General features: G+C 49.7%; 2 protein-coding genes across 3 annotated transcripts; both read left to right on the top strand.

Moving 5' to 3' along the window:
• Positions 1–113: 113 nt before the first annotated feature.
• On the top strand, positions 114–1,319 carry S1PR4 (sphingosine-1-phosphate receptor 4; the record flags this gene model as incomplete). The annotated part of the gene is made up of 1 exon (XM_084221220.1): positions 114–1,319. The coding sequence occupies one exon, from the start codon at positions 114–116 to the stop codon at positions 1,317–1,319; it is 1,206 nt and encodes a 401-aa protein (XP_084077346.1).
• Positions 1,320–2,829: 1,510 nt separating this feature from the next.
• NCLN (nicalin) lies at positions 2,830–16,027 on the top strand. 2 transcript variants are annotated; one of them, XM_084221299.1, is made up of 16 exons: positions 2,830–3,068; positions 6,262–6,452; positions 6,655–6,799; positions 7,405–7,499; positions 7,714–7,794; positions 8,001–8,104; positions 8,377–8,465; positions 8,599–8,738; positions 9,115–9,293; positions 9,486–9,573; positions 9,674–9,712; positions 9,805–9,968; positions 10,544–10,597; positions 10,689–10,767; positions 11,982–12,079; positions 13,415–16,026. In XM_084221299.1, the coding sequence occupies exons 1-15, from the start codon at positions 2,888–2,890 to the stop codon at positions 12,039–12,041; spliced, it is 1,689 nt and encodes a 562-aa protein (XP_084077425.1). In that variant the 5' UTR covers positions 2,830–2,887; the 3' UTR covers positions 12,042–12,079; positions 13,415–16,026. The 2 variants fall into 2 exon arrangements, with proteins under 2 accessions (XP_084077425.1, XP_084077424.1); XM_084221298.1 differs by having other exon boundaries at positions 11,982–16,027.
• The last annotated feature ends 5,289 nt before the right edge of the window (positions 16,028–21,316 follow it).

Here is a 21,316-nt window from a genome sequence, read left to right as displayed (position 1 = left end):
CACCTCCGCCGAGCAGGGCTGGCTCCAGCCCTCAAACAGAGGATCTGCTCTGCCCCGAGCCCCACCTGACCCTTCCTCCATCGAGCACCCCGAGTGCTGACCCAGCTCAGAAGATGGCTGCTCCAGTGCTGGGCTGGCTGGTGAATAGCTCCCTCCTCCTTTCCCTGGACTCTGCTCACCTGCTGGCCACCAAAGCCTCCTGCCTGCAGCTGGCAGCAGCCAGGAACGTCAACATCATCCTGCAGCACTACAACTTCTCGGGCAAGCTCAGCAAGCGGCACTCGGTCGACGAGGGCATGGGGCCGCTGCGCACGGCCTTCGCCATCATCAGCGGCGTCATCATCCTGGAGAACCTGCTGGTGCTGCTGGCCGTGCTGCGCTGCCTGCGGGGCCGCCGCTGGGTCTACTCCTGCATCGCCAGCATCACCCTCAGCGACCTGCTGGCGGGCATCGCCTACCTCTGCAACCTCTGCCTGTCGGGCAGCAAGACCTTCCAGCTGTCCCCGCAGCTCTGGTTCCTGAGGGAAGGCATCCTCTTCGTGGCCTTGGCCGCCTCCACCTTCAGCCTGCTGGTGACGGCGGTGGAGCGCTACGGCGCCATGGTGAGGCCCATCGCCGAGAGCGAGGCCAGCAAGACGCTGCGGCTGCGCGGCCTGATCGCGGCCTGCTGGCTGCTGGCCCTCGTCATCGGCCTGCTCCCGCTGCTGGGCTGGAACTGCCTCTGCGATTTCCAGGCCTGCTCCGTGCTCCTGCCGCTCTACTCCAAGAATTACATCCTGTTCTCCGTGGTGATGTTCAGTATTATCCTCCTGGGGATCATCGGGCTGTACATCTCCATCTTGCACCTGGTGCAGGCCAGCTCCAGGCAGAGCTGCTCCCGGCACGGCCGCCGGCGCTCCCTGCGCTTGCTGAAGACGGTGCTGATGATCCTGGGGGCTTTCATCCTGTGCTGGAGCCCCCTCTTTGTGCTGCTGCTCTTGGATGTGTTCTGTGACACCGGGGCCTGCAGCCACCTGCACAGCCTGGACTGGACCCTGGCTCTGGCCCTGCTCAACTCGGGGGTCAATCCCGTCATTTACTCCCTGCGCAGCGTGGAGGTTCGCCGCGCCGTGGGCAGCCTGCTGTGCTGCTGCTGCGTCAGGGCTGGGCTCTGCAAGCCTGGCAGCTGCGTGGTCATGTCGGACATCAACTCTGGCTCCTCCACGGAGAGCTCCCTGCGCTGCCGGGACAGCTTCCGCAGCGCCGCGGCCCAGCACGCTCGGCCCAGGGCGCCTCTGTCCAGCAACTCCAGCATGATGAGCAACCTGCCCAGCCTGTGAGCAAGAGGGGCCAGGCAGCCTCACGGTGCTGCTCCTGGCCTGGCAGGACCGTAGCAAGGCTGAGCAGTTGGGAACTGGGCCAGGCTTTGCAGTCCCATCAGACTGGTGCAGCACAGGGACAGGAATCGCTCCTAGAATGGAGTGAAAGACACAGGCACGTGTTGGGATGGATGCTCTGCTGGGACAGCTGCAGTGCTCAGGTTTTGTGGGTGTGCTTTGGGTGTGCAGAGGTGCTGTAGCTGCCCACCTGAGGGTGTTTTGCCCCAGGGCACATTGGCAAATAGGGTGGATTTCCCCAACCAGGTGGCCCTTCCAAGCCTTGGGGATTCTTTTGGACCTTCTGTGATGGGCACAGCTGCTGGGAAGGAATGCAAGCTTGATGTCCTGCCCAGCCTGAGGATGGCAGAGGACTGCAGCCACAGCCCAGACTCTGCCCAGGGTGCAGAGGCTGGGCACTGAGCCAGGGCAAATGCTGTGACTGTGCTCAGAGCTGCAGTGACAGGGCTGGCACTGGCACGGGCCCAAGGAGGTGCCCAGAGAGACTGGGGAGCCTGGTGCCGTCCTGGGCCTGAAGACATAGCCAGCTTGTGCCTCAGATCCCTGCTCTTCCCTTCTCCCATGTAGGGAATAACCAGAGCAGCACCCAGATGCCTCCTCTCACCGTGCCAGAAGGACACAGAAGCACTGGGGACTCACATGAACCCTGCTGGCCCAGCCCCTCTGCAGGAGCTGAGCGTGCAGCCCATTTGTTTTGCAATAAATCAGAGTGATCAGAAAGCCTTGGGTTGATTTGCTTCGATTTTTTCCTCTGGAGGCCAGGTACTGCCTGGGGATGTTTTTGTAGTCTGGGCATAGCTGGGGCTGCCCTCCTGTTCTTGGGACAGGGGGATTGCCCAGCTCAGGGGGCAGCAGGAGCTTCCTGCCTGCTCCTGTTCATCCCATCCTGTCCTGTCCCATCCATCCCATCCTGCTCCATCCTGTTCATCCCATCCCATGGGTCCCATCCCATCCCATGGGTCCCATCCCATCCCACCCCACCCCATGGATCCCATCCCATCCTCTCCCATGGATCCCATCCCATGGATCCCATCCCATCTCACCCCACCCCACCCCACCCCATGGATCCCATCCCATCAATCCCATCCCACCCCATCCCATCCCATGGATCCCACCCCATGGATCCCATCCCACCTATTCCATCCCATGGATCCCATCCCATCCCACCCCATTCTATCCCATGGATCCCATCCCATCCCATGGATCCCATCCCATGGATCCCATCCCATCTCACCCCACCCCACCCCATGGATCCCATCCCATCCCATCCCATCCTATCCCACCCTACGGATCCCACCCCACCCATCCGCTGGGGGGCGCTCGGGAGCTCCAGGCCGGGAGGGGGGCGCCCCCTGCAGGCCAAGGCGGGCCGGCACTGCGGCCCGCGCCCCCTGCCGCGCCTACAATTCCCATCGCCCCCGGCGGCGGCGGGCGAACTACGGGTCCCGGCGTGCGGCGCGGTGCGCGCCGTGCGTGCCGAGCAGGCCGCAGTGCGGGCCGGGGCCGCGGCGATGCTGGAGGAGGCGGGCGAGGTGCTGGAGTCGGTGCTCAAGGCCTCGTGCCTCCCGCTCAGCGTCCTGCTCTTCGTGCCCGCCGTGCTCCTGCTCCTGGGGCCGCCGCCCGCCGCCGAGGCGGCGCACGAGTTCACGGTGTACCGCATGCAGCAGTATGAGCTGGGCGGGCAGCCCTACGGTGAGGAACGGCACGGGCCGGCCGGGCTCGGTGCTGCCGGCAGCGGCTCCCTCAGGGGCGGTGGGGCCGTGGGAAGGGAGCCCCGAGCCCGGGGAGCAGCCCAGGGTAGGCCGTGAAGCTGCGGGTGGCCCGTGGAGAGCGGCCCGGCCTAGGGGAGGGCTCGGGGGGCTCCGGGAGGCGGCAGCGGCCGGGCCCAGGCGCGGGGGAGGCCGCAGGAGGGCCCCGTCCGGCCGGGTCTCACTGCCCGGCTCGGCATGAGCGGGAGAGGGGCTGGGAGCTCCACGGTGGTGACCTAGAGGTAGCCAAGGAGCCCGGGCTGTGGGCTGAGGGCTGTGTGTTCTGAGGGCCAGCTGCATCCCTCCTGCATTGTGCTAAACTCGCGTGTGAGCTCAGCTCTGTTCTTTTGCCTTTGACACCTTTACTGACAGGTTGATTCCTCTTCCCTCTTCATCCTCCTCCTCCTCAGCTCTGTGTTGCTCCAGTGGCTCCATTTCAGAGCCCGTCCTCCCCCTGTGTTAGCACTGACCCTTACTTCCTCTGTTCTCTCACTTGCAGCCTGCTGGTTGTGCAACACCTTTCTTTGGGTCAGAGACACGCCCTGTGCTGCGAGTCCTTGAGGTGCTGCAGTCCTCAGCCTCCTCCCCTGTGTACCCACAAACCCAGAATCAAAGGTTGTTTCTGGGTCTTCTGTAGAGATTTTATTCCAGGCCAGGGCATGTGTTCTGTCTGTGAGTGACTCTTACAGAGTTAACAATGAGCAGCCTCACATTTAATTTGTGCTGTCCATGAGACGCCATCTCTCATTCTTTCAGATCTTAATAAGTTCAAATATATGAGATATGAAATGCAGCTGTGCCTGTGTACTTCTTAAACACTTCATTCTTCTGTTGGCTTCTAAATAAATGAAATTAATTCTGGGTTCTTCCATGACAGTTTCTCAGGTGTCCACATCTTGAGGGCTCCCTTGCTGACAGCCTGAGGAGCTCCAAGGCAGGCCCTGCATGGGGGTAGGGCTCTCTCTCTCTCTCTCTCAGGTGCTGGGAGCTGTTTGCTGACAGGCTTAGCAGGGATGTGATTCAGCCAGCTTTCACTTTGCTTGCCCCAGTGTCTCCTCTACCCAAGTGCTCACACTTTTGTGACCTCTTGAAAAGCCAGGTGGTTTTTTTTTTAAGATACATCCAGTTAACTTTTTCTGCTGTTTCTTTTCCTGGAGCCTTTTAGCTCGGTGGGCTGTGTGTTTCCTTTGTTCCTTCCTGCTCCCTTTGGGTAGCTGCTGTTCCTGTTCCTTGTGTGTTCTGAGATGTCCTTCAGGATAAAAGCTGTATTTCTGAGTTGGAAAGGACCCACAAGAAGCACAGAGTCCAACTCTCAGAGGGAATGACCCACAGAGGGATCAAACCCATAACCTTGGTGTTATTAGCACCATGCTCTGACCAACTGAGCTGATTTGTTGTTCCAGATTCTTGTATTTTTTCCAAAAATACCATGTAACAGGTTGCTGCTCAGCCTCTTCTTGCAGAGGGTAGAGTTTTTTGTCAGTATCACTTCACTCATGGAGCAATTTAAGAACAAGCTTGGACTTCCTCTAATGCTGACAGAATGAGAATTCTTTAGTTTGTAAATGAATGATTTACATTTACATACAGTTCTCTATAGAGAAACTACAGAATATCAACCTGTCAGGAAAATACTGTTGTGTCTGCTCTGCTTAGATGTCAGAGAGAGCAAAACTTCAGGTGCACACATTGCTGTGTTTGCACATCATTCCTTTGGGAAATGGTGCAGGGATCATCCTCATTTTGAATTGTTTTTCTCTGGTTGGAGTGGAGCTGCTGTTAATGTTTGTTTGTTTAGTGTCAGAGGTCTGTGGGGAGAATTCACATTGTGCCTGGCCTCTTTTTCTAGCTGTGTGGCCCTCACTGGTACTGTACAGGGGCAAATGCAGATTTTTCTTGTTTAGGTGTTTCTGTGACCTTTGACAAGACCAAACTAATGGTAGAGTTAAGTTAAGCCAGGTTTAAATCTGGTTCTTAGCAATGCTCCTGTTTGACAGAGGCTGGAGCACCTTGTCTGTCCCAGAACAATGAGCTCTCCAGTGGAGGTGCTGGAGTTACAGAAGAAGAAATTGAATTATAAATTATAGGATGGATTTGACCCTCCCTATTTGCACAAGATGTCCTTTTGGCCCTCCCTTGGGGAATGCAGGAGCTTCTGGCAAGCCTGCTGTGCTCCCAGGGGATTGCATTTCCACAGGGGGGATTTGATCTGCTGGAACTGAGAGCAGGAGAGGGCGAGGCCTGAGGAGCAGCCTGCTGCTCTGTAACTCTGCCAGCTACAGAACCTTCCTTGGGGCTGAGTGAGAGCAGCCCTTGGGGTGACAGGGGCCAGTCTGGTGTCCTTGGGGTGACAGGGCCCAGTCTGGTGTCCTTGGGGTGACAGGGGCCAGTCTGGTGTCCTTGGGGTGACAGGGCCCAGTCTGGTGTCCTTTCATCAGGGGCTTCTGCAACTTGATTCTCCAGCTGGGGGAGGCTCTGGAGAGGCCAGGCTGTGTCCAGGTGTGTTGGTTATTAGGTGCAGGTGAGCAGACAGGTAACCTGTGTGTTGTGTTGAGGAAAAAGACTGGAAGGTGAGGCTGTGGGGTGTGCAACAAGGAGGGGTTTGGTAGGATGTAGACTGGAAGGTGAGGCTGTGGGGCATGGAACAAGGGGGGTTTGGCAGGGTGTAGAGTGGAAGGTGAGGCTGTGGGGCATGGAAAAAGGGGAAATCTGGCAGGATTTAGACTGGAAGGTGAGGCTGTGGAGCAAGGGGGATCTGGCAGGATTTAGACTGGAAGGTGAGGCTGTGGAACAAGGGGGATTTGGCAAGATGTAGACTGGAAGGTGAAGCTGTGGGGTGTGGAACAAGGTGTCTGGCAGGATTTAGACTGGAAGGGGAGGCTGTGGAACAAGGGGGAATCTGGCAGGATGTAGACTGGAAGTTGCAGCTGTGGGGTGTGGAACAAGGTGTCTGGCAGTTGTGGCTGCACAGGAAAACCCACAGACCTCTGCTCCATCTCGGACGAGGACAATGAGGCGAACTCAGCTTTCTGCAGCCCATCAGACTGTCCCCAGGAGCAGTGTGAGCAGGAGGCAGGCTGGAGCAAGGGGGAAGGGGTGCAGTGCCTTAGCAGCCCTCCTGCTTTCCCTGCTGGCAGGCACCAGGAGCGCCGTGCTGAACACGGAGGCGCGCACCGTGGAAGCGGACGTGCTGAGCCGCCGCTGCGTCATGATGAGGCTGGTGGACTTCTCCTACGAGCAGTACCAGAAGGCTCTGCGCCAGTCAGCCGGGGCTGTGGTGATCATCCTGCCACGATCCATCTCCTCTGTCCCCCAGGATGTTGTGAGGGTAAACAAAAAAGTTTTCTTTCCCTTCCCACGGGAGGTGTGTTGGAGGGAAGCTTGGTTGCTGCAGGGCTGGAAGATTCTGTTGTAACGCACAACAAATCGTATTCTAATTTTAAAACTTCTCTGCTTTGGTTGTTGATTTTTTTTCTTGACACCTTTCATGTTTAGCAGATGCTAAGTTTGTGTCTCGCTTAAATCTTCAGCAATTCATGGAGATAGAGCCAGAAATGCTTGCTATGGAAACCATTGTGCCAGTCTACTTTGCAGTGGAAGATGAGGAGCTGCTGTCTATCTATGAACAAACACGGGCTGCTTCTGCATCCCAGGGTTCTGCCTCAGCTGCAGAAGGTGAGTTCTAGCAAGGAGGAAAAAGTTTGGAGGAAGACAGGCCTGTCCCACCTCTGGGAGGAGTCTGCTGTGCACCATGAACCAGTGTTCTGTCACCTTTGTGTTTATTCTGTCTTTGTCAAAGTGTTTAGAGATTCAGTGGAAGAAAAGCACAGTATAAGAAAGCATTACTTGACTATATTTGGACATACAGTTGCAGGAAGTTCTCAGCTTCACAGTTTCAAGCAAGGTAGAAATCAAAATTAGGTTAAATCAACATTGAAAATGTTAAGTGATAACAGTGTGTTGATAGAAGCTGAAGCTTTTTGTCTGACCACAAGTCAGTTTGATGCTTCCATGTAAATAATATGACTGTCTTATTGACCTGCTGCATATGACTAATTTTAGTGCTGCTGGGGAAAAGTTTTTGACCAGCCAAAATACTGGGATTTTAGGCAGAATGAAAAAGCACCAAGACTCTGTGTCATTGCATAAACACCGGTGACAAGTGAGAGGGCTTAAATGGTTTAAAGCTGGTCTCTCCAAAGCTCAGTTAGCAGGGGAAAGGAAGGGATGAAACTTCCCCAGGTGTACATTGTGGGCTTTTTTTGGTGTTTTTGTTTCAGTTCTGCTGCACACAGCAACTGCCAATGGCTTCCAGATGGTGACCAGCGGGGCTCAAAGCAAAGCTATCAATGACTGGCTCATCCCCAGTGTGGAGGTGAGTTGTGGATGGATTCAAACTGGCAACATTGATGAGGTGACTTCTTTTATTGGGACTTTATCAGACATTTGGTCAGGGGAGTCTCAGCCAGGTATCTGAAGTCCTCACAACTGAAGCCACAGCAGACTCAGCAGGAATGTAGAAGTCAGGCTGTCCTTGTACAGGCACACAAGAGGTGATGGGGAGTGACACTGCTCTCTTTCCTCTGCAGGGAAGGCTGACAGGGCTGGGTGGAGAAGACCTGCCCACTGTTGTGATAGTTGCCCACTATGATTCCTTTGGAGTGGCTCCAGTGAGTATTTTTTTCCTGCAGCTCTCTGTTCCTGTCCTTTTTCCCTCTGCTTTAAGTCTGTGGGGCAGTTTCTGTCTCTTTTCTTGGCCTGAAGACTGTGGGACAGTTACAAATGGAGGCCAGTGCTGTGCTGTCATGCAGCTGTTCTGGTAGCTGAGAGCCAGTGTAGGTTTGTCACCATGTTTCTGTCCCACCTCATCCTGCAGTGGCTGTCCCATGGGGCTGACTCCAATGGCAGTGGAATCTCAGTGCTGCTGGAACTGGCCAGGCTGTTCTCTCGGCTCTACACCTACAGGAGGACCCATGCTGGGTGAGGAGCTGCTCTTTTTGGGGTTAAATGTGTGTAGCTGACACGTGGAGGGGATGATGTGGGAAGCAGATTCCACCCTCAAGCACTGGGAGCTCCCCACTTTTAATTTCTCCTGCCATTACCTGAGTATGTGCCATGTGGGGAGTGGTAATGGACAGTTTGCCTCGGATGTCAGGTGCAGGTGGTTGTGATTTCACCACACCTCCAAGGCTGAGTGCAGGAATTCTTGGAGTGCAGCATGCTAACCCTTTTCTGGCTTCTTTGATGGGCAGGTATAACTTGCTGTTCTTTGCATCTGGAGGTGGCAAGTTTAATTATCAAGGAACTAAACGGTGGCTGGAGGATAATTTGGACCACACTGGTGAGTAAGGGGCTGGTTGTGTTAAAAGTCTATAATTAATTGTCAGCTCTCCTGTGAGAATCCTTGCTTTTTTAAGGGGGTGGAAATCCCAGCACAAGACGTAGCAATAAAGGTTTGGATTTCTCTGTTCCAGATTCCAGCCTCCTGCAGGACAATGTAGCATTTGTTCTCTGCCTTGACACTCTGGGCAGAGGCAATAGCCTTCATCTTCATGTCTCAAAGCCTCCCAAGGAGGGCACCTTGCAGCATGCATTTCTGAGAGAACTGGAGATGGTAAGGAAAAGTTTCTGGGAATTTGGGACTTACTATACAGCTCTCCATGAGAGGAAGGAAGATGTGAAGAAAGGATGTGCTATTGAAATAATTCATGTATTGTTTAGCATCACTCGATTTGAAGTGCAGACAAATCCTCATGCCACAGTCACAAGTGAAGCAGACTAGATCTGCAAATGCTATTCTGTACAGACATTAAAACAGCTCTTTTTGACCTGAAAATCCATCTTTAATAATATCAGTAACTGCACCTTACCTTCTGGAGCACACAGAAGTGGGTGTAGGCAGACAGGGCAGTGCAGGGTGGGACTCTGCAGCGGGCAGCACCCCTGAATGGTGCTGCCTGCTTGTCCAATGGTGTTCCCCTTGTCCTCAGGTTGTTGCCAGCCAGTTCCCAGAGGTGAAGTTCTCCATGGTGCACAAGAAGATCAACCTGGCAGAGGACATGCTGGCGTGGGAGCACGAGCGCTTCGCCATCCGGCGCCTGCCGGCCTTCACCATCTCACACCTGGAGAGCCACCGGGACAGCCTGAGGAACAGCATCATGGACAGGAGGTGAGGGGCCCTGGCCAGGCAGGGCTGGCCTTCAAACCCAGCCCAGAGACCTGGCCTCACAGCTGCTTGTGCTGCTCTGGTGGTCAGGGCACGGGTGACAAATGTTGGGGGTTGGGCTCTGGGACAGGCTCAGTGAAAAGGGCTGGTTCTGGGGGAAGCTGATGCCATTCATGATCCCCTCTTCTGCTTTAGGGCACGAATAGACACTAAAGCATTGACCAGGAATACTCAGATCATTGCTGAGGCTTTGACAAGGGTCATCTACAATCTAACAGAAAAGGTAAGAGGTGCCCACTGTGGCAGTGCTGGCCAGACTTGTCCTGCCCAGCCAAGCTCAACAGTAACCTGGGTTGTTTCTTTTTTCCATTTCCCCTTTCAAGGGAGCACCTGCAGATATGCAGATCTTCACAGATCAGATGGTAAGCACAGTGCATTATTTTTGTAACCTAGAGTCTGGGAGAGAGCTCTGATGTGTGATTGACTCCCTTTCTCTGGTGGTATTTTTCTCCAGCAAATCCAGCAGGAGCAACTGGAGTCAGTGATGGACTGGCTGAGCAGTCAGCCCAGAGCTGCCCAGCTGATTGATAAGGACAGCACCTTCCTCAACACCTTAGAATATTATATGGGACGTTACCTGAAGGATGTCAAGCAGCACCACGTGAAGGCAGACAAACGGTAAGAAAAGATGTGAAAGAACCAGCCAGGGCATGCAAACTGGCTTCCCCCTAGACAGAATTTTGTCTCTGAGCTGCAGTTTCCTGGTTTTTTGACATGCAGCTTTGTTCTTTTCTGCTCTCCTATCAGTTTTGGTTCATGCTTGGTGTTCTCCCAGAGAAAGCTGTTCATGATTCATCACAGCACAGGAACAAGGCCCAGCAGCTCCCTCTGGCTGAAAAGCTGGTTTTTAAACTGTTTTGGTTCCACTGTTCCCACTCTGAGAGCAGGAGAAGGCTAATTTTTGGTTAATTACAAAAAGGCAGCCTCCATCCTGCTGGGGCTGAATCTGTTTTAGTGAACAGAGGGAGGAATCTTTTCATGTTCAGCCTCTTTGGAGACAGCTGAACACCAGCATGAGTTCTGAATTGTGTCCTTGGGCTTCTGATAGTAGGAAAAGAAAGTCCTGATGACTAAAACTACCTCAAAACCAGTGTGGGAGGTGGTCATGCTTTCCTGGGTGGGTGGACTTGGGAACAGCTCTGGGCTGTCCTGACTGCAGGGTCAAGAATCTGAAAAATTTCTCCTTTGCACAGGGACCCCGAGTTTGTTTTCTATGACCAGCTGAAGCAGGTGATGAATGCATACAGGTATGGAATTCCCCTGGCCATGGTGGGCTGTTGTCTCACCCCCTGGCAGGAGCTGCTGTAGCAATTTCATGTGCACTTTTCCTTATTCCAGGGTCAAGCCAGCAATCTTTGACCTGCTCCTGGCTGTCTGTATTGCAGCCTACCTTGGTGTTGCCTATGTTGCAGTGCAGGTAAGAGACACTGATGGATTATTTTCCTTATAAAGCAAGTTAGATACAGGAATTCACACAGTATAAAACAAGTTAGATACAGGAATTCCACTAAAGCTGGAATAATAATGCCACTTATCTGTGCTGTAGGCAGTCTCTTGCCATTCTAAATGCAAACCTGTTTTTTAGAGCTGTTTCTTGTACTCAAGGACATGCATAACTCACTTGCTAACCTATTTTGGCTCCAAATTGAATCTTTACAACAAATTTTAGTTACCTTGGTAATTTAAAGGTTTGTAGCTTGTACTGTTGGGAAATATCTGAACTTGGGATGCAGCTTAGAAATGCATCTTCAGGGTTCTGCTTTCTTTTTTCAATGAAACCAGAAATACATCCTGTGTCCACACCTCTGGGAATGGGATACTCCATGCCTTGGCCAGCCAAATTAAATGTGATGTTTGTGTGTCAGTGTTAACCAAGACAGTGTGAGCAAGGCTTTCTTCCTGCCTGGGTTCATGAAGGACATGAATGAAAGGGAAGCTTTTTAGGTCACTCAATTTTGATCCCTTTGTGTTATTTGTGTCTGTCATTTGTTCAGGGAAAACTACAAGCATTTAAAATGTGTAAGAATATAAACAAAGGGAAAACATCCTTTGATTTCTATTAGCAATCTTCATTAGTTCTGTTATTTGAATTTGAAATTATTTGAAGCCTGGATCTTGTTACATCTGTCAAATATCAAATCAAAATACAATCAACCCCAGCAAAATCAAAAGGGGAATTAAGTGAATTTCTAAGTCACTGGGGAAATGGTGAAAGAGAGGATCCAGTTAAAGAATTGTGAATTGCTGGGAATCTCTGCCTGGTTCATTTTTACCTTCCTGAACCTGCAGTGTTTCTATAGAGACCAGGAACCTGCATGTGTTGAAATCTGAAGCTTTCTCCTCGCCTTCAGAGGGAACAGAATTGGATTAAAAATAAAAATCTGAAAAATCTTTAACACATCTTCACAATGAGGTGGTACAGACCTGCACAAACACTTCTGTAAGCCATCATTTTCTGTATAACTTGGCTTCCTTGTCATAATTCCTCATCCATCAAGTCCCACTCCATCTTCAGGATGGGTGGTTGATGCAAACAAGGCACTGCATTTGCACGCTGGTATTGTTTTAAGCCTTCTGCTAAGCTGTGCTTTTAGAACTGTCATGGTTACTTTTTTTCCCTTCTGTTTCCAGCACTTTGGTCTCCTTTACAAGATGATACAGAGATTATCCCTTAAAACCAAGCAGCAGTGAAGCACCAAGTCCCCCCACCCAGCAGCACTGAGCCATCGGTGAGCCCACTGGGAACCTTCTGCCTTCCACTGAACCCTGCTGCTCCTTTTCCTTTGTCTCCTCTTTGCTACTGTATAGAGGGGAGGAAGGCATAAAGAAAATGAAATTTTAACTCCTGTGCACCTTTGAAGTGCTTTTCTTCACCTTCTTCCCCTGACTTGCACCATGTCTGGTTTTCCTTTGCATTTTGGTGAGGTAGAGGCTGAGAGACTTCAGCAATTTGATTTTTGAGCAGCTTCTCTGAGTTTCACCCAAAGTCCAGCACCTTCATGGACACTGTCACACAGCCAGCCTGGAAACTGAAACTACAGCCTCATGTGGCATCTCTGCCCAGCAAACAAGGACTTGAAGCAGTTGTTTAAAAGAAAAAACCAAAAAGTGCACATGCAAATTAAAGAGAATGCAATTAGCATGTTTCCTTATGGCACCTCTTCCTTGAGTTCACTGCCTGACTTTAGGGAGTTGTGCTGAGCAAGCAGTGTCTGCAGCAAGCACCTTCTTGCATTTTGTTCAAACTCTCCCCCTTTTAGGAGGGGCACTGGGAGTGATCTTGAGTGTTATTACCAGGGTGAGGAAAGATTAAGATGGGTTTCTGGCATGAGGGCTCTGCCAGGGACAGGTTCTATCCTGTCTCTCTTGCAGGATGCATTTTGCTGTCTACTTGATTTCTCTGGAGGTTTTGGGTCCTTGAACAGTTCACAGCTGCCACCACTCTGTGCTAAACTCTTGCTTGATTTTTGAGGGGTGTTCCATACTCCAGCTGCTGCAGGATCACGTTCTGTGCTGTTTCATGTACTTACACAAGCTGGTTCTGTTGGTAACGAGAGAAGAGCAGCTCAGACATGGAAAATTTATTGAAATACTACAAGCCCTAAGCTAGTTGTAGGTCTAGAAGATAACTCTGAGCACTGTCCTGACACCCAGCAGGTTTTGAGTCCTTTTCTTTAACCTCTTTTGTGTACATGAGGTCTCTTCACATGCCATGGTGACACTTTTTTTAAAAATTAAGCTACTACTTGTAATTAAAGCAGCCTATCTTACAGAGGCTGAAAAGCTATTTTTGAATTGAGGTGGACCTTTTTTCTTTTGAATGCAAGGAAAATTCCAGCTGTGGATTCCTGTGTGCACACACATGCTGGGCACGTGCTTGTTAGAAAAGGGGTTGTTGTGGCCAGTCACTGTCCTTTGGATGGGCACCAAAGCACTGATTTCCATCCTCCTTTGTGTATTTTACTCTAAATCTCCTTCTTGGAGTACCCTTATCCCATGATTTCTCCTTTCTGCTACTTTAAATATGTAGCAATTTGTTCTTTAAAGGGTCTTGTCTTTTCCAGGAAAGCCTGCTGGTGTCAGTGGCTCACCATGGTGCCAGCATGGTGCCAAGCACTCCAGAACTGTCAGCCACACAGGAAATCTGCCTTTTCCTCAGCTTTTGAGTGCTCATTTGAAATGTGTCTCTCTGCATGCACGAAGTGCTCATGGCACTCCTCTGCCAAATGAATTTATAATGACTTCAGAAGTTGCTGGAGTGGCTGGAAGGCAAGCCTTGATTGTTTTCCGCTGGTTTTTATGCTCTGCCCATAGAGACTGCATCTGCTGTGCCCTGGGATGCTGCATGCCCTGGGCTGGATGGGTTTAGAGCATGCCTGGTGCAGTGGCTCTCTGAAGAACTCTGTAGGCTCTGAATATCTGGGAGTAGTTTCAGTCCTCCAGCTGCAACATCAATTTCTGATGTGTTACACTTAAGGAGGTGGTGTTCTCTCCAGTCTAGCAGATTAATTTCACCAGTCTTAATCATTAACTCCATTACTTTGCTGAGAAAAATAGGAAAATAATATTAGCAATGCTGCTGCAGCTCGAGTTGATGTGTGTAAAATTTGGCAGTAGAATGCAAGAGCAAGCAGAACAGACCTGGAGCTTGTTCCTTGCTGTGGAAACTGTCAGCCTTCAGTCTTCCAGGTGAGAATCTCAAAGTTCAGAGTCCAAAACTTCCACCCAGTCTGTTTGCAGAGGCTGTAGCACAAAGAAAACACTTCAGCTCCCTGTGGTCTCAGCAATGAACTGTTAACACTCCTGATGCAGTGCCAGAAGCCAGTGGAAACAAGCTAAAAAAAAAAAAAAGATGGATAAGATTAATGAGGAGAGTTCATAAACCTGAGGGGCAGTTGGGATGGTACATTGCTGTCTCCCACACAATGTTAGTTTGTCCTGTAATCTTTTTGTGTTTCTCTCCCTGGCTGCCATAAAAGTAGTTTTTACAACAGATAAAAGAGTTTTTTGCTTTTGACCAAAGTACACGTGCGCTGAAACATAAATGCTCAAATCTGAGATAATCAAATCCCAACTTCCTCATAGCTGGAGCAGAGTGCCCATCCTGGGGCTGAATTTAAATCCCAACTTCCTCATAGCTGGAGCAGAGTGCCCATCCTGGCATTGAACTTAGTTCCCACATTGTTGTTTCCTTGGGTAAATCAAGAGAGAAGCTTGCAAAGAGCCCCTGGAGCTGATCAATTCAGTCACCAACACACAGGCAGAAATCCAACAGGTGTTGTGATAAAATAAAAGTTCTCCACAACGTTGCAGAAAAGCTCTGTGTAGCTGATTCTTGTTGCCCTTATTTTTACCTATCCTCTTTTTCTGAGGAGTTTGCCTGGCCTGTAGGGAAGAGCATGGAAAGCATTATATCCACATCCACACAAGTGGCTAGCAGTTGATACCCCTAGCCAGAAATCCATTTTCTTTGCAGACTTCACCTGTTGTCCTGCTGCTCTCAGAGTCTGCAGTTCACAAAAATCTGGTTTTCCAGCAGGGTTTAACTGAAGCTGTTAATTCCTTTTGTCCACTTCCACCTGCATGGGCACTATTGGGAATTGTGTGGGTGTAATTTGGATTATTGTAGTTCATCTCCCAAATGAGAGGGGTTGGTTTATTGCTGGGAGAGAAGTAATGCTGTGCAATATGAACTCCACTCCTCTACTCAGTGCAGAGAAAATCCTGAAGCCAGAATGGAATTAGGTCTCCCACCATCTGTGGCTGAAAGTCACCACAATCTATTTAGACATTCAAAACCACAGCTATACCCAAAATTGCTGTGGGGCTTGGTTTTGAGGGTGTTTTGTTTGTTTTAAATCTCATGCTCTTACATTGTTCATGGCCCAAACCCAAATCCCAGGCTGCTCCTGCACCCCGTGTTTAAGCTGGGTTTTACATTTCATTTGGTCTTGACTCACCAATCTGAAATGCTGGGGCTGCTCCTGGATATCTCAGAAAAAATTGGGCCTCTGGGTACTTGAGTGTGGACTCCTGCTTGCTCACTTTAATCTGTTTAGTTTCTATTTGTAGTTACTGCATAGCAACTCCAAGGTTATAATCTGGAATATTTGCAGCTCAGGAAAATGATTTGATTTATCTAGCAATGTTAACTCAATTATTTATCTCTTGTGTGCCCTGAAGAACAAATGTATATTGAGGTGAATATTTAAAAGCTAATAGAAAATTCAATGCAGTTGATTTACATATTTTAGGACTGTAAATGTAATAATATTTAAGTATTTTAACTTTGGGGTTTTTTTATTTGTTTGTCCCTTTTTCCCTTGGACAATAAACCAAGTGAATAGGTTTGATGGATAGATTTGTCAGAGAACTATTTGCTCACAAAAATGGAATCTCCTTGCATTATTTGGAGGAACAGACACCTCTACAAAATGGGAGAAAAATCTATCTATTTAAAAGCTTCATCCTGTCTAGTCAAAAGTAAAATAGTATGACAGAAAACATTTACACACTCCAAGCATGATTCCAGCACCTTGAGGTGAGCAAATTCCTGTTTATCCCGAAGGTTTGTGCTCATGTGAAGCAATTAAAGATTCTATGCAAAACAGCTTTGGTACTGTGAAAAACTGGTTACCTCAGCAGCCAGCACTGTGTGCTCATGGAGATTGTTGTGCCTCTGTCCTTACCCAATGCCTGTTTGAACACTAAACTATTTATTCCAATTATAAGCATTGCAAGAGATCTGTTCCCTGAGCATGAGTTTGTCAGAGTCGTGGTCAGAGGTGTGGAGTGGCAGAAGGGGAGAGCTGCATGTGCACTCACCCTGATGCTGAGTTCAGCATCAGAGCCCTGAGGGCTTCTCCTTGTCTTGGGTAATCCTTCCAGGACCATGTAGGGCTGTGTGGTGTCCCCACAGTGCCAAGGGGTGGTGACACAGGCTCTGTCACTCTTTAAGAAGAAATGACACAGAATCATCAAAAGGCTGAGTGGCATAAAATGTGTTGTCTTTACTTGGAACTACTTCTTTTATACACTGATCAATACAGCTGGACCTGATTGGTCATTTAACCAATACATTTCACCCGATTGGAAATCAGGTATCCTCAAAATACATTTGAGGAACAGCTGAGGGACCTCAGCCTGGAGGAAAGGAGGCTCAGGGGTGCCCTCATCGCTCTGCACAGCTCCTGAAAGGTGCCTGTGCTCAGCTGGGGCTGGGCTCTTTCTCCAGGCAGCAGTGACAGAAGAAAAGGACACAGCCTCAAGCTGCACCAAGAGAAATATAGGTTGGATATATCAGGAAAAAGTTTTTAATGGAAAGGGGGATAAAGTTCTGGAATGGCTGCCCAGGGAGGTGGTGGAGTCCCCATCCCTGGGTGTGTTTAACAGAGCCTGGATGTGGCACTGGGTGCCAGGGCTCAGTTGGGGTGTTGGGGCTGGGTTGGACTCGATGATCTTGGAGGTCTCTTCCAACCCAGTGATTCTGTGATTGGCTAATTAACAAGATGCCCATTTATAAACAATCTTATGAGAATAACAAAAAAACCAGATATTAGGAAAACAACACCTGCGGGTTATTTTTAATAATTGGCTATCATTGTTTATCTCCAGCTCCCTAAAGTCTCCCAGGCCGATTCTGGGAATACTTAGCTAGTTTTCTCTCTCTCTGACCAGGCTGTCACGTCCACAGCCCCACCTGCAGGTCCCGAACATCTCCCGGTGCCAGCCCCGGCCTGGCTCAGCCCTGGGCACGACTCCGGAGGTGTATCCCAGCTCTAGAAACGGATCATCATTGTTCTCTCCACACAGGTGTCCCCTCTACCTCCTCTGCTTGGAGCAGTGCATTTCAGGAGCTGGGGTGCCCAAAATCACAGCCCTGTGGCACAGGCCCGGGGATGCCCAGAGGCCCGGGGATGCCCAGAGGTGTTGGAATAATTACCAATATTGCCAAATGGGACCTGCCTGAGCTTGTCTGGCCCGTGGTGCTGAACCAAACAGCAGCACTGTGGTGTTTCACCCCAGAGACACCTTTGAACGGCTGGATGCTGCAGCTGGGCACGTGGGGACAAGCCCAGGCATGCAGGAGCTCCAGTGGTGGTGGGACGGAGCTTCCTCTCAAGAGGGGCCGCTTCCCAGAGAAGCTTTAGGGCGATGGGGAAGGAAAGGAGTGGGTTCTGATGGAGGGTTTGGATCCAGAGCTTTATTCTGGCCCACAGCCCTCTGAACCCACAGCAGCTCCAGCAGAACTCCTGTACCCCGTGGCTGCTGCTCCTTTAACCCCGAGAGAGGGGCAGGGAAGGGGCAGGAGCCACCAGCCAGGCACAGGAGGGGAGGTCTCAAAGGACAAAGGACACCTGGATGGCCCAGTGCCCCCGGGGGTAGAGGGCATCCTTTGAACCTGCCAGTCACTCAATGCCCTTCTGGAATGCCAGGACTGACAGACAGTGCTGGGAGGGGAAAGGAGAGGGGACTGACACACCTGGGGGGGAATTATCAGGGGAGGGACCCGAGGTTTTGAGGTAAACTTGTGGCTGCCTGTCTGCAGGTCCCTGGCGCTGCTGCTGGGGATGCCGTGGTGCCAGGAGGATGCTGAGGTCCTGGCTCCTCACACCAGGCTGTTCAAAGTGGTGATTTGTCTTTCTCGAAAAGAAAGAAGAAATGTCTTCTAAGTCAGAGGAAAGGCTGAAAACGAAGGTGGCAGAAGAGCTGCTGGGACGAGGCAGTGAAGAGGAGGGTGTGTTCCAAGGATGGAGAGCAAAGAGCTGCTCTAGTGTCCCCTCTACCTCCTCTGCTTGGAACAGTGCATTTTTGGAGCTGGGGTGCCCACTGTCCCCTCACAGCCCTCTGGCACATGGAGAAAAACCCTACAGGCTGAGGGGCAGCTCATTGCAGGGCTGGGTTTAACACAGGCTCTGTTGTGTCAATATCACAGAATTAACTAGGCTGGAAAAGACCTTTGAGATCACCTATAATTATGTCAGTGCCCTGCTTTGAAGGGAAGGTCACTGTGGACAGCAGGGAGTTCTTTGCTGACAGGAAGGGTGGTGTGAAAGCAGAGAGGAAGAAGGTCCAGCTGCCTTCCCTGGATGGAGACAGGCTGTGGCAGCCACCCCACTCCAGCTCAGCCTGGCTCTCAGTGCAGGGACACCTCTGCTTGCCCCACTGAGGGATTGGGAATCTTCACTAGAGAATAGCTCATAAGGGGCTGTGGGACTCATACTTTTATTAAAGTTTTTACTCTCAGATGGTTCTTCTGTGATAGCACTGAGTAGTTCTTGATAGGGATGCTGAAGTGCTGTTACAGACTTGCATTTGTTTGACCATCTTTGAGTCAGATGGTTTGTACTCCCCATGCTGGCATCCTCTCAGTTTCCTCCACGTGCCATTCTGGTTTTTTTCAGTGAAGGTATTATTCTACTTTAGCAACTGTTTTGTCTGTAGAGATGGAAAGGATTATTAAAAGAAGAGGCAGACAAACAACTCTTAGTTCCAGGCACCTTTCTCTGTAGGTTGCTGTTGTTGTTTCCCTTTTAGGAGAGTGCTCTGTGGTGGTTTTTCCTCATGGTGTGTTCCCAAATACTCCTGCTCTACAGAAGCAGTCAGGCAGCAGTCTACTCCAGGTCATGGGAAGGGCACACTAGAATATGAATCATTCAAAGGAACTGTTAATTAGGAGGCCTGTTAAATAGAGGGGAAGTTAAAGAATATCCCTTTCCCTGTGGCAGAGAAAAATGACAAACTACAGAAAGACTGGAGAGAGGATATTTTATGCTCAAGCTCTAAATGGATCCCACTCTGCAATCAGCTGCAGCAAGCACAGCCTTCCTCAGCAAGGCTTTTCCAGACCTTACAACAGCTTGCGTCTTCCATCTATTTTTGGTTTTTCTCTTGCCCTGGTTTCCATAGTATCTGAATGCTTCATGCTCTTAAATATATCTGACACTTACAGCACCTTGGTGAAGTAGGAGGTACAAAGGGCCTTGCTCTTTGGAGCTGCTGGAGCTGGAATAGCCCAGGGATGTGTGGAAGATGTGGGGTGGAGTCCTGAGTGGAAAATGTGCTTTTCTAGAGGCTGGATTTGTCACTGCTGGCTTAGGGATAGAAGGAGAAAAGAAATCCTCATAAAACTTCTGAAAAAATATTTGAAGGGCTCAGTGGTATAGTGCTGGGAGCAGGGGTGGAGATGAGTAGATCTGGTGATTGCCACATTCTCCTTTAATCCTCTCTGCTTTATTCAGGTGCCACATTTCTTTCTCTCAGGTTATGAGAACATGAGGACAACGAGGTTGTGTCCTGAAGCCAGGTTGCTCATGTTGTGAGCTTATTCCTGTGGAATATTTTTAATGTAATATCTTAATACAGTGATAGGGAGTAATGGGAAGATAGAGAATTGACCAAAAAGAAAGAGATGAGTGAGAAGCAGATGCTGTAGGGATGACCCCAAGATTCCAGGAATGCTCAGTCCTTTTATTTTTAAGGAGTACCCAGAAGACAGCATGTGACAGAAATGACCATCTCTGCTCCAGGAGTGTTTGGGGAGCAGGAGGAGAAGCCAGATCAAATCAGCAGAGCTCAGTATCTTTGCTGATTAAGACCAGGTCCAAACTGAACTCAATCAGCTCGACTGAGTATTGCATGATTGCAGAGCTCAGCAGCTGCCTCTCACTATTTGGGAAAGGACAGCCCTGTGCCATTCTTTCCTGACCAACTTGCTTTCAAGCATTGGAAGAAACTGCACACAACCCAAACTTCTTCCACAAGGTGGTGTGTTTTTATTTGTTTATTTGGGTTTTGTTTTTGAAATCAATCCTCACAGAACAGCTGCTTTTGATATCTGCACAAAGATATCTGGAATCTGTGATGGTCACTTTCAATTCACCCACTGTGACAAATCTGTGCACAAGCCTCAAAACTTAGTTAATTTTTGGGTTCTTGCAAAGTTAAAATGTTAAAACTCCCTAACTCTGAATTGGTTGGTAAAACAGATATTCAGTGAAAGCTAAATAGCAAGATCTTGGTGGACAAGAGAGGATAAAAGCTGATTGCAAGTTATATCCTTTTACACAGGATATTTTTCTCTTGGGCTGACAGTCTGGCTGCAGAATCTTTTACACCAGACAAGAAGCAATCACATTACAGGAATAACTTTTATCTCCCTGAGATACTGTCTTACTGCTTGGATATTTTCTGCCAGGACTGTCTTACCCAGTCCTTTGGCTCTTCTGCATGGGGAACAAATAGGTAAGGAAAGGCAGACTGTTTTAAAGGACCCTTTTTTTTCCCCCTCCCTCTTTTTATTTTTTTTTTCTGGGCTGTGGTGAGGATTTTCTGCCTTAAATGGTGTCTCCTAGGTGATGTGGAAATTCAGAGCTCCAGCTTGTATTTTCTCCATTCCTCATTGCCTTTAGGAGCTGGAAGGACTAGGCAGGCACTCCTAAGGCAAATTGTACCTGGCTGCTCCTGCACCCTTTGTTTGAGCCCTTCTCAGATTTGGGCCACTAGACTGGACCTCTTCACCTTTCATCTTAAGCTGCCCCATCTAAATACAAATACTCATATGCCACAAGAAACCAGGCAAGTCTAGATGCGTGTAAGGAAAATATTTTGGGTGGTTTTCACTAGCAAATATCTCTGAAAAAGAGAAACTTGTTGGGCATACAATGTGGTTTTCTTCTAACAGTTCTTTTTTTGAAGCAGCATCTCAGGTTTGGGCAGAATTTGTTCCCTCACCCCTGGGAATTGTGCATCTGAGCTCTGCTGTGCTCCTTCTAGCACTCTTGTGTAGACTCCTCCATGACAGATGCAACATGTTTCTTCTTCCTCTGCACAGGTGACCTCTCATTTCCCTTTTTCTCTGTCTTGGTGCTAAGATTCCTTTTATCTTCCCCTTAATCCTGTTACTCTGGTATATAATTCTCTGTCTGGCTCTGTAAACCCCAGGTGCTGATTGACAGCTGTTCTGT

The sequence above is a fragment of the Fringilla coelebs genome, assembly GCF_963513975.1.
Source record: "Fringilla coelebs genome assembly, chromosome: 24".
NCBI classification, from domain to species: domain Eukaryota; kingdom Metazoa; phylum Chordata; class Aves; order Passeriformes; family Fringillidae; genus Fringilla; species Fringilla coelebs.
The sequence above is the reverse complement of the archived record's forward strand: the minus strand, read 5'-3'. Positions and strand labels throughout refer to the sequence as shown.

Coding starts and splice junctions, on each gene's coding strand:
- NCLN (XM_084221298.1), top strand. CDS start 2,888: ATGCTGGAGGAGGCGGGCGAGGTGCTGGAGTCGGTGCTCAAGGCCTCG. Junction 9,713..9,804: donor AGATCTTCACAGATCAGATG/GTAAGCACAGTG, acceptor ATTTTTCTCCAG/CAAATCCAGCAGGAGCAACT. Junction 9,969..10,543: donor CACGTGAAGGCAGACAAACG/GTAAGAAAAGAT, acceptor TCCTTTGCACAG/GGACCCCGAGTTTGTTTTCT.